General features: G+C 38.3%; 1 protein-coding gene across 2 annotated transcripts in view; it reads right to left on the reverse strand.

Moving 5' to 3' along the window:
* LARP4B (La ribonucleoprotein 4B) overlaps window positions 1-12,373 on the reverse strand; it is a 55,935-nt gene that overhangs the window by 32,107 nt on the left and 11,455 nt on the right. For both annotated transcript variants that reach the window (XM_036405034.2, XM_036405025.2), the window contains exon 2: window positions 5,381-5,515. In XM_036405034.2, coding sequence (XP_036260927.1) covers window positions 5,381-5,461 — 81 coding nt within the window. In that variant the 5' untranslated portion in view covers window positions 5,462-5,515. The remainder of the gene's footprint in view (window positions 1-5,380; window positions 5,516-12,373) is intronic.

Below are 12,373 nucleotides of genomic sequence, written 5' to 3' on the forward strand. Positions count from 1 at the left end.
CATGCTTGGATCCAGACTGAAAACTATGCCAAGTCACTCCTCTCTTTAGCATTCCCTGGAACCGAGAACAGGCAAAGGGGGAGGGAGTTACTTAGAATAGTTTTTTTGAAGAAATGCCATGAGCAAACAATTTAACTGTTTTTAATGTCAGCTTAAAGTCACAGGAATACTGAAAAAATTCACAATTATTCAGAAAACTCCGTTATCAGATAAACAAATAGAAAGACTTTTCCCCTTGTGATTTAGCCATTACTAACTCGTGCTTTCTAGAGAGGAGCTAAGTGTCTTTAAGAGACAGAGCAGGGCAAAGTCCACTTTTCCAGTGCCTTAACAACCACTTCTCCTATCAACTAATGGGAAGAAAAGGGGTGAAGCAGTTCAGGCAAGCAGAAACTTATTCCAGTTTTCCCATACCCTTCTCATGTGTAAGAGCACATTTTGTACTTGTTCCTTTGTTTTTATCTTAGGGTTCCAGGGATAATTTCTATTTTAAAGCAGCTACAGTGCACATTCATTAAGTCAAATTTCTCAATACTATTTAGTGTGCGATTACAACTTGAAAAAAAAAGGCAACATGAATTTAAGCAGAAAATGCCACTCCTGTTACGCTACATCACTCGAGGCACCTTCTGGCTAAGCTTAACACTGCCACCAACTTGAAAAGCACTTAACAGAGTTCATGCTCTGCTACTTCAGAGCCCAGCTCGTCTGGGGAGTAAATTTTGTTATTTTGTTTGGGTTTTTCTTTCTTTATTCATGCATATTTTAGCTCTGGTATATTGCTCATCTACTCAAAGCCTAAACAGGTTTTCTGACTGCATGAAACAAAAGTGCTCTGAAGCAGCACTTTCATAACCTGAACAATTACTTTTTTTTAATAGGTATTTTGTCCTATATCCTGTACACACCTACACAGAAGGCAAGATGTCAACATGCTTATTAACTAGAGTATACTCACCCTCTTTCATTTCCCAATGTACTTATTCTTTGCCAAGGAGTAAGGGTTTATCCCATATATAGCCTTATAGGCCTAAATTTAAAAACAATCTAGATTCAAAGTTACAATAACACAAGCCAAAGCAATCCTTACAACCTACCAAATTCTAATTTCCTTTATTCTTTCTCTATAACAAAGTCATGCAACTGTAACAAGTTCTGAAGAAACAGTGATTATGCTGCACTCCCAGGCCACACCTGATGCCATGCCCATCACCAGGGAAGGGAACACAGAAGAGCAGCCTCACAACAGATGTTGCAGTGACACCACTGCAGGCTTCTGACACAGCTGATCAAATTGCCTGACTTTCCCTCCAATAGATCATGGTTAATGGACTGATAAGAGTTTAAGTACATATTCTACACTCTGAAATAATCAAACATGAGCATTAGATGTCATCTACATGTATAAACTTATTCTTATGGCCTTATTCACTTTTCTTATGGCCTAAATCTAGAATACCATGACAGAAAGAGCAAACACCAACCAGTATTGATCCTTTGTGATGTTGATCCTGTACATGTTCAGTGTAAAGCCTAATTCTCCCATTTCTTGTTTAAAGCTAGTCAGGATCTCTTGAATACCACCTACTCATTATACAAACTGCTGCTTAACATTAAATTCGCACATACTGCATGTAAAACTGCATTGTCCAATGATCTAAGGTTTATCTGGTATACTGAATTTTCACTGAGCACATGGTCCTGTATTAAACTAGTAAACTTGATTTCCTCAGTTCCTTTTCATTTTGAGGCTTATTCTTGAATGGGCTGCAAAAGGATTTTTGAACAACATAATCCAGCAGCAATAAACCTAAGACATCCTTTTATAGTATTTCCTAAGAAAAACATTTTTGGTAAGTACAATTAAGTGCCATCTTTCAGGAAGCTCTAGATATTTTCCCCCTGCTTTGAACAACAGTAGGATTGAACTTTTGTTTACAGTACCTATAAGGATTAACAAACATCAGTGTACCACACAGATTAGAATTCCCATTAACAGAAACCCATGGCAGCACCTGGTAATTATTCAGCTAGGGAAAGAATGGGTGATGCTAATATTGCAATCAGATGGCAAGTTTAAATGGCCCTACTGTAATATCCTGCACTGGAACACACATTTGCAGAACTTGTTGTCGCTTGGTGACAGGAATCCCTTCTGAAGATATTTTCAAATTTCCACATCAGGTCTTAATTTGACTAATCAAAGAAAGAAAATTCTTTGGTCCTTGGAAAGTGCTCTGAGAGGCCACATATTCAAATGTGAGCATGGCAGAGGAAGAATTTAGGCTCAATAAGCAAGGAAAAAGACTCGTGCATGCTTTTAGCACTAAAAGTCAGTTGAATCTTAATTTGGCAGAGACAGGACATACAAACTACCTCCACCATGGGATTGGCAGCTTGGCCTCTTCCCTCAGAGTAACCTAATTTCTAGCAGCAAAGAGTTACTATTGAAAAGGAAGCACAGAAGTGAGTTAAAATGGAGTGAACTGCTTTTTAAATGCTGATTCTCCTGGGTCCAGCCTAACAAGGGCTCTCTCAGAAAGAGTAACTGTCAAATCAGGATACAAATAGTCTATTGGCAGATGTCACCTGAAGCGACAAAGCCCACCTCTAGGTCAATGAAGTTGAAAAAAAAGCACATTTAACTCCCAAAGCTAAGAAAACCATCAAAGTTAAGAATCTGCTAGTATCCTCTAAACTATGTACCTCCAATGTGTAAGCCTAAGCTACTATTGACAAGAAATCCATGAAGATCCTCAAGATGCCAATTTCCTTCAAACAACTTATGTGCAAAATTCTGCTGGTAAATACCACTAGAATCAGCCAAACTGACTGGTTGTGTTGGAAATGAACCAACCAGAGTAGAACCATACTAGAATCATACTAGACTTGTGATTGACCTAGATTATGCTTTAAATAGCATAGTTTCATAGCTACTTCAATGCAGAAGACTGTCTCACTCACTCTGAGGTTAAGACTTTGAAACATGTTTGTGAAAAAGTGACCTGTGTATCTTTAACCAGCAACCCTGAAAAGTGATCTCTGAAGGATTCCATCCAAAACATCAAAACCTTCATTTTAATTTAGTCACTATTGATTACCTATCAACATTACTCACAGTAGAATGTCTTCAGTTTTGTTCTTGCCAAATTACAGAATGACTAAGCTCATAATTAGAAAAATTTAGTTACTGTTCAAAGAGGAAAAAAAATACTTGTTATATAGCCACTTCTGATGAAAATTAGCCTAATACCTATTTTTACAGGACCTACAGAAATGTATCAAGATTCCCCATTGAAATAACTTTCTTCCTGAACAAAAGCATTTGGACAAAGTGTATCAAGAGAACCCAGTGGAACAGCACAGCCAAAACAGCTGGGAATGCAATTCAGCACATCTCTTATAAGTCTATTAAAAACAGACCCCTAGAAAGCTCACTAGGTGCCAGAGCTGTATGGTCCCATATCACATGCACACTGAAATAATGACCAGCACAAACATGCACCTATGTCTTTTTGCAGTCTAGACCACTGATCTCAAAATAATTAGCAAACAGCAGGTGGTTTTTGCCTGACCTCAAGTATGGACTTGCTAAAGGCAATAGAGCCAGGATTCCAGTTTTTTCTTCCTTCCTATCACATTTATGGAAAGATGGAAGTGTCTTAATGATTTCAGTTTGCTAACTCTTTCCTGCACTCTGTGAAGTTTTTCTCAACTATAATCTTGTTCACAGAACTTGCAAGTGAAGTCCTGAAGCACTGGCAAAAATCAACTCATGTAAGCATGAGGCATTACACAAGGGACCATTTTGAAAACACCACTGTTAACAGAATATATTGGTGATTATGCTCATGCCAGAATGACCTTCTGATGTTGTGCACATAAGAGTATCATATCAGTATAACTTAAAGCCTAATAAGCTACAGGTCTCATCTTTTTCAGATAAAATACTCAGCCAAAGAAAAGCTTTAATCCAATAGAACAAGTTATTTGAAATGTGCTATAATAGCACTATGGGTACTAGGAGATATCCAAGATATCTAAACTGACATCAGCTTTCTCTTCCCATGAAAAGAACAGTAAGGTCTCCTGAAATATAAATAAATGGTTATGCTCTTTTTCTCCAAGTAAGTAGGGAAGAACAGGAATTAATATTTAAATACAGTTTTTTTTAATAAAAATTCTAGTATGTCAAATTAAAAGAACTGGCACCCATATGAAGACTAATAAATTGCCTTTAATGCTAATGCACCTGTTGAAATGCATGGACAGCTTCAAGCTCTTGAAAAAAATCTGCAAGCCACTCTTACTCAAGTTTATTGGCACTAATACTCTGGGTACAGAAAAACAAACAAACAAACAAAAACCCAAAAAAACAAAAAAAAACCACCAAAAAACCCAAACACAGCACACCTCAATAGTTCAGCTTCCAGAAGTATGGCAGAAAACCAGACTGAATTTTTCCTCTACTGTCAAATAAGTAAAAATTCACATCTAAGAAATGTATAACAGAGAACTCAGAAAAAAAAAAGGGAGGAAGAGGAACAAACAAAAAGTGCACCAGCTTTCTTAGAAAAGCAAAGCAGGGGTTTTTCAGAATGCTCCCTAGTGCTTGCTCCAAGCTAAGCTGGAAGCAGGAAGTACCTGCTCCTTAGCATAGCACAAGTGAAACTCCTGGAAGAACATACAATGAAACCAAACCCTTCGAGATGTCCCAGGAGGAAACGTTCCTCCCAATATATAGTTAACAAAGACAAAACTTTGAACGTATTTGAATAAAAATCAAGGTCTTCAATCTTCTTGAAGACATATGCAGCATTTACTACAACATATAAGCACACAGTACAGTCTACTGTATGATCTGCCAAAAGCATCCCATATAGCCACTCACTGGATCCTGCACAGCAGCACAGCAACAGCAGCACGTGCCACTTGGCACAACTGACTGAGCAAAATTCCTGTTACAGACTGCCAACTCCTGCTTGTATGGGTTTGTGCTTTTCTCAATTACACATACATACAAAGTGCATTCCCTGCACTGCCCTCACATGGCAAGGTGGGACCAAGGACCTTGGTTCAAGATTAGTGATACAATTCCTGCATAGCCTAAAAACCCTGTACCTTAAATGACTGCAAACTGTCATATCTTGCAGTTTATGTAAATCCCCCCAAAGAGCTGAAGCCAAGCTAACTTGAGGTTTCTAGTCAGTATGGAGAATTAACCACCTCCAACAGCTCTGCTCGGGCTGTTTAATGTTTCAATGCTTTCTGTCAGCCAACTGTCTTCTAAAATGTTCTGACCTAAAATTTTGATTAAGACATAATGAAAACACAATGTTTCCTACAGCACACCAGGGGAACATGCAATTAGAATACTTACTAGATGAGAACCGTCCTTAACTTCTTGTACTTGCTGCACCTGCGGTTCAGCCACAACTTTAGTGTCCTGATCAGAAGTCATGAGCTGTCTGCTTTTTGGCTGCTCAGAGAGAACTTTACTGGTCACCTTTGTAAGCTGCAGAAATAAGAAGACAAAAGATTCTGTAAGTAAGTGGTTGTTGAAATTCCTCAGAACCACAGCCACTCCAGACACGCCACCCTGACTCAGAGCAAAGGCGAAAGAACTTCCACACAATTCGGTCAGGATTATGCATCCAGAGAAAACATAAAATGAGGATAAAGCCACCTTGCAGATACACTCAGCTCCCAGTCACTGGCTGCCTTGGGATTAGAGATGAACACTTGCCACAGCACTGGGCAGGGAAATTCCACTGGGAAAGCTTCTCTTGATTCTCACCTTACTTATTCACACTGCATTTCAAACCATGATTTCTTCAAATAACCTGCAGACTCCACTCACTAAGAAGCATTTAGTCACAAACCAACCTTTCTTCTAGAACTACTTTCATGGTCATTTTATCTTTGCAAGATTTAAGAAGCATGTTACAACAGTTCTGCTAGACTCAACCAGTTCTTCTGCTCTATCATCCCAAAATCTTATTTTCTTTGATTAAACAAGTGAAAAACTCAGTAGAGTTGAAAGTCTGACAGTGACATTGCTTTGAAATTTGATGCTATTATTTAATGCTGTTATTTTTAAAAGATGCCAAAAAAACCAATTAAAGCATGAAGTCTCAAAGTAAATATTGAGGTGTGAAAATCAGGCTTTTTTATTTTTTCTTTTCTAAAAAGATGTAAAATGCTTTTTTAGTTTTTTTATTCATAGGAAATTCCAGTACTGTATCTGTAACAATGCATGAGAAAGATCTATTGCCTTCAAGTTGGTGACACCAAACATGCAATCTCCCTAAAATGAAAATGTAAAGATTTGTAGCACACGTAAGCTAATGGTAATGTTCCATTCTTTAGGAACATAAGCTCCTTTTAGGCTACCTTGACTCCAAGACTAGAGTTAAGAAGACTTTCAGTCTAGAGCATTATGGCTTTCCATTAGTCTCCTTTACACCTGTATTTTGAAATGGACAAAAGCAAATACAAATGCAACTGACTGAATATATTCCAATATTTTCAAAGAAAATTACTATGCTCAGCTATAAACTGATTTGAGCACCTGTATTACAGGATTATGCAAAAGGTATTTTGTACATATAGCTGAGGAAACAAATATACTGACATCCCCAAGAAGATGAACATTTCAGCTTACATGAATTACCTCATGCTATTGATGGGAAGTTAGCACAAAAAGTATGCTTTCAAAAGAAACACAAGTCACTGTTATATTCTCAGAAGTTTCTTTTCTTAACACTATGTCTCTCACCCTGGAATAGAAACTACTTAAGGAAGAAATGGCACAGAAAAAAAAACCACATTAAAATGGAACTAAAAAATTACACTATTCCTCACGGTGTTACACACAAGTATACTCACAGGTTATGTAACAAAGTCGGGAATTCATTCAGGATGTTTATATTTTATAAAATAACCAAAAACCATCCTCAGGATGAAAGCAACTTTTCAAAAGCAGTTATAAACAGCCAGACTCTGTGTTGCTCAAAGCCATGCATGGGAAGAGGTAGACACTTTAGCACTGCATGAAGTGTCTAAGCCTCCTGGAGAACACTTCTGCTCATGTTTTTTAAAGAAATTCTGTTTAGCCTTTCCAAATTTTGGATTAATTTTTCTTTCTAAAAAGAGCCCAAGACTCCTTACTCATTTCACATTCACTGTATGTAACCTCCACTGCTGTTCATACTACCCTTGGGCATAGCTCTAGTCCAGATTCATAAGCTAAAGGCTACTTTAGAGAAAGACAAGCATGTTCCAGTCAGCAGTGGTGGTATCTACTCAGCATTTTGATCCCCATATCCATGTTAAGGTACCTCTTAATAGCCTTCTGTCACCTGTTTATCTCACATATTCCCATTCCCTTCTAGGATCAGCCTGTCCAGAGCCATGCTGCAATCTCTTCCATCCTCTGGTACACTGTGTTAACACCAGAACTTTGTAAGTTTATGCATAAAGGAAGGGAAGGGAAACAGCTGCAATTATATGAATCTGTTAAACAAAAGGTAAAGTTCCACTACATATATGTCCTTTAAAGCATTTGCTGACTGGCCATAAAGCACAACATACCCAGCTAAATCATTAATTGCAGCTGAGGATAGACAGGTTGTCAGCTAACCTGACACCACACAACTGCAGTGTGCACACTGCCACTTCAAATTCCTCAGGTAAGCCACCAGCAATTAGAGCAGCATATCACCCTACTGCTTTTCAGAACTCCCTTAGATGAGATTATGCAAGATGCTTATCACAGGCCAAGTCTAGATTGAAGCCATAGGTAACTTTGCTTACTCAGACTCATAATCATATTCTCATTAGACACATGGATTTGTTGTGATACACACCATACTAATACCACTCACCTTGAAAACAAATTATTTTTAGTAATTACAATGTCAAACCCATGTATTTAAGTTAAATTTTGATCACTAAGGATCAAAATGGCACTCCAAACAACAGCAATAAAGTAATTTGTTTGAAGAGGATAAAACCTGCTTTCCAAATCCCATGATTTTAACAATGATCAGCCTTTGCCTTTCTGTAAATGAGCAAGCCATACAGAAAGATCCCAAACACACAAAGAGGAGCTTCTGTTGCAATTTCTCTTCACTTAATACACCCCACTGCTACAAGTCTGCAGGATGTCAAGTGCTCAGCTGCAAAATCCCAGTGGTTGTGAGATACTTGAAAACGACTCCACATGCAGGGCTGTTCTGGCAAGTTAATGCCACCTTTCCTACTGCAGAACTGCCACTTATTGGACTCCTAGAGAACAAAACCCACATGACAGCAGACTCCCATGACTATCATGTCAGAGAATACAAAGGCTGTAGAAAAAGGCAGTGATACTTCAGGAAAGAGAAAACCAATAAAAATCATGGAATGTTAAAAGCTCTCCATATGATATGTTTTAGCATGTTTTTCATTAGTATTGATATATCTCTTCATATAAAAGCTTATTTATACAAACCACAATCAATAACTGGCAATTCTAGAAACCACAGATTCACTGTTTGAAAGAGATTATCAGCTGAATTAGTGACAAGTTAAATGGAGCATTTTAATGCAGCAATAAAAATTATCATCCAACTGAAGAGTTAACTTGTCCATGACTTTAAAAGATATGGTTTACCAGTCAGCACTTCAATGTATCTTTGCATAAATAAATGTTGCAGCAATAAGCAGGAGGCATTCAAGAGAAAATTGCAAGTTGGCAAACCCTTTTGGGACAGGGATAGCACTACCTACAGCAGAACATTGAGCTATCACAATCAAATGACAATTTTTTCATCACAGAATCACAGAGCAGTTTTTTAGTTGAAAGAGGCCTTTTGAAGGTCATTTAGTCCAACACCTCTGCAAGAAGACAGGACATCTTCAATTAGATCAGATTGCTCAAGAGTCCTGTCCAACCTGACCGTGAATGCTTCCAGGGATGGTGCATCCACCACTTCTCTGGGCAACCTGTGCCAGTGTTTCACTGATTTAGAAGCAACCATTAATTTCAATTCTGCAAATGCATATAGTAAACCATTATATCCTTCTAGCTTGCCATTTGGTGATCATGCAGTAATAAGCTGAGTTCAGCAACTTGAGAATAACTCTGTTCTTGACTCTACTACAGACCTTCAAGTACTTATTTCTACAACTATCTATCCCAAGAGAAACTGCCTAGATTTTATTGAGACTTACCAAAAGTAGTCCAAACTTGGTTTGTAAATAGCCAAGACAGAGAAGTTTAAAATACAAGAAAAACATTTTTCTTTAGAAATGGCACAATATTCAGCCATATTTGCTTTCCCCAAAACTGGAATACACTCTTCCATCTGCAAAACTAGTAATTGCAACAGCAAGAGTGCTTATTACTCCTTTTCTCATTAGTCATCAGATCTGTCCCTGTGGACACCTGTGAGTGGTTAACTTGAGGAGTTACAAGAATATTTTCAGGAGGGACTGAGACCATCTGGTCAAGCAACACAGGTATTTCAGCCTACTGGTTTCACTCTGCAACATCCACAACCACCTTCACAAATACAAGGATATGGGGTCTGTTTGGTGGGGGGGGGGGGAGAGGTTGATTTTTAATTTTTGTTTGTTTGTGAGGTTTTTTTGGGCAGTTGTAGCGTTTTGGTTTTTTTTAAGGCTGACAGCATGGTTCTTCACTGTAGAGTATTTTCAAAGCCATCTAGTTATAAGAATTCCATAATTTCAGAACATACAAACCAGCAGTGGCCCACAGAATGACTACACAGATAAGTGCACACAACCACATGATCACTCTTGCCTGGGTGCCAAGCCAAGCAGAGCTGGGACTGCCCTCATCCAGAAGCCACACGTGTGTGTTAGTGTGGTGCCAACACCCAACTAACCTTTACACTGCATTTAGTGCAGGTTTGGGTATCTCAGTATGGGCAGAGTTAATGTGCAACTGTCTGAAGGTATTTATAAACACACTGCATCCACAGGCACCACAACCTTGCAAATAGTTTGGAAAAGACATCTATCTCCTTGATTGTTACACAGCAAACAAAACCTCTACTGCTCTTGCTGACCTCCCTAAAAACCTCCCTGGAGTGTAGCCCCCAATCCTCCTGCTTTCACTGTAGACATCTCTAATTTTTCTCATTCATATTCAGTGTGCTCTTCTGCACTCTGTTTCACTGTCTACAGTTACTACAGTCTGAGTAGCAGCATGTGTTCTCTCAATCAAATCAGTCACATAGATCTGTTATTTAAAAACATGCAAAACCCCAAACAATGCTCTAGGGCCGAGATCTTGCCTGCCAACTTTCAGCCCAGGGTAATCAGCCCTTAAAAAGAGATTTACAAATGCAAGTGCTGACAACTAACTTTCACCCTGCAAATAGCAACAGCATAAAACAAAAAAAGCTCGCTAGAATAAAAGAACTTTTCACTGCTCTTCCAGCAAGTACAAACAAAAATAGATTTGAGTTTGGCTTTGTGCAGAATTCTTCCTAGCAAACATGTCAGAAACTTTAAACACAGATTAAGTCTTCACAAGGCTAATACAGAAATACACTTCAGTAACATGAGAAAGCTTAAAATGTTTTCTAAACAGAGGTGCATTGCTTAACTTGAGCCTCATAACAAACTTCCAGCTGCAAGCCAGAAATCCTCTTTCTACTGTGAGAGAGAACATTCTTTCTCACCATCTACCACACACTTGTGTACCCATGAGGATCACCACAGCAGAGGTAATCAGAGCTACCACTGACCTCAGCTCTGAAAAGTTTTAGCACCTGCTGAAGACATCACATAGACATTTATATGAGAAATAAGAGATGCCTTTCCCAAAAATATGCTACAATTTTAATACATTAGCTCCTCTTTAAATGAAGTTTAACTTTTCTTTATTAGCTTCACCAGCTTTGTGAATAGCCAAAGCATATGCAATATATCATGAGTTAATCATGTTCTCAGTCCCAGTGCCAACTCAGATACAGGATATTTGGTTAAGCTTATACAGCATCATCAAGAAAAACTGGAAAAACTCTAATCCTGAAAGGCTGAGAGTGTCCCTCTTAGTGTCATAAGCACTGATACAAACTTGCAATTTTCATCAGGTGGTTGTTTGAGGATACTTACAAAAAACCATCTCAGCTGTTAGAGCTGACCCATCATCCTGCTGCATGGGGCACATGCTACCATTCTGTAGATGAGTAACATCATCCAAGCTGTATCATGCCCACAGAGAAAACTTGTGACAGAACTCAGGGGTTTCCATCTTCCCCTTCAAAGTAGGAAATCAGTTTCTTTACAGAACAGATGTGACAAGCAATCCGGCTTTCAAAGGATGGCATTATTTAAAATAAAATATGCTGTGAAGAAGTTCCATTACCACAGCAGATAATATAGCTGTGAATAAGAAATCTAACAGCATCAAAAGCATATCTGTTTGCGGCCATCTCTGCAATCATCACTGTGCCTACATCAGTTGTAAAATCTCTATTACACAACAGCAATTAAAAAGCTGACACGACATAAATATTTAGTCACAGCATGTGTCTACAGAAGTCTTGAATGCAGTACTATTAAAAATCATCACAAGGTCGTCAATTTGTTTAACTGCTGATTAGCTCAACAGTTGGGGAAAAAGTTGAAAATTCACCTCTGGAGCTTATTGGTTAGACCCAGTGATTTATGCAAGTCTGTCAGATGAAGGTTTCAAAACATACAAGCATCCAGTGTACACGCCAGCGTGGTGGCTGAAAAGTTAAGATTTCAAAAAACCCGAGAAAAGTACCATTGGATTTGTTTCAGTTTTCCTTCCTGCCAAGAAATTACTTATGCCCCAGCACTCTCCAGAATAATGCAACTTCTGGGTTCCTGAAGAGGAACATGGACCTAAGCACTGGGGGCAAATAGAACACTTGGAATAGAACACCTGCAACAGAACACTTGGAAAACTCAAGGCACTTCAAAATGCACAAGGCAACAGCAAGAACTGCAGTGTCAGAAGAACAATTAAACCTTAATGCTGTACCTTTTTAACATCCTTCAACAGAAAACACAAATCATTTAGAGCTGCTGCTGCACCTACTTCACAACTTTGGGGGTTTTTTTATCCCTTCTGTTGTTTATAAGGTTAACAGCCTCCAAAATTGTTCTGCAATTCTATTAATTATTCCTTAAAATGTAGTCTCTCCTTTTAAAAAGGCTGAAATAGTAAATCTTGCTGTTTAAAGAAAAAGAAATACTCCATTTTTTTATTTAAAGATCTATGAAGCATTTCTTCCCAAGCAAGGCTTCCCAAGCAATTCACAACTTTCATCATTTACTGAGCATTCTCACTCACACAGAAACCTGTGCTATGAAGAGCACATCAGAA

This window comes from Molothrus ater, chromosome 1, assembly GCF_012460135.2.
Source record: "Molothrus ater isolate BHLD 08-10-18 breed brown headed cowbird chromosome 1, BPBGC_Mater_1.1, whole genome shotgun sequence".
NCBI lineage: Eukaryota > Metazoa > Chordata > Aves > Passeriformes > Icteridae > Molothrus > Molothrus ater.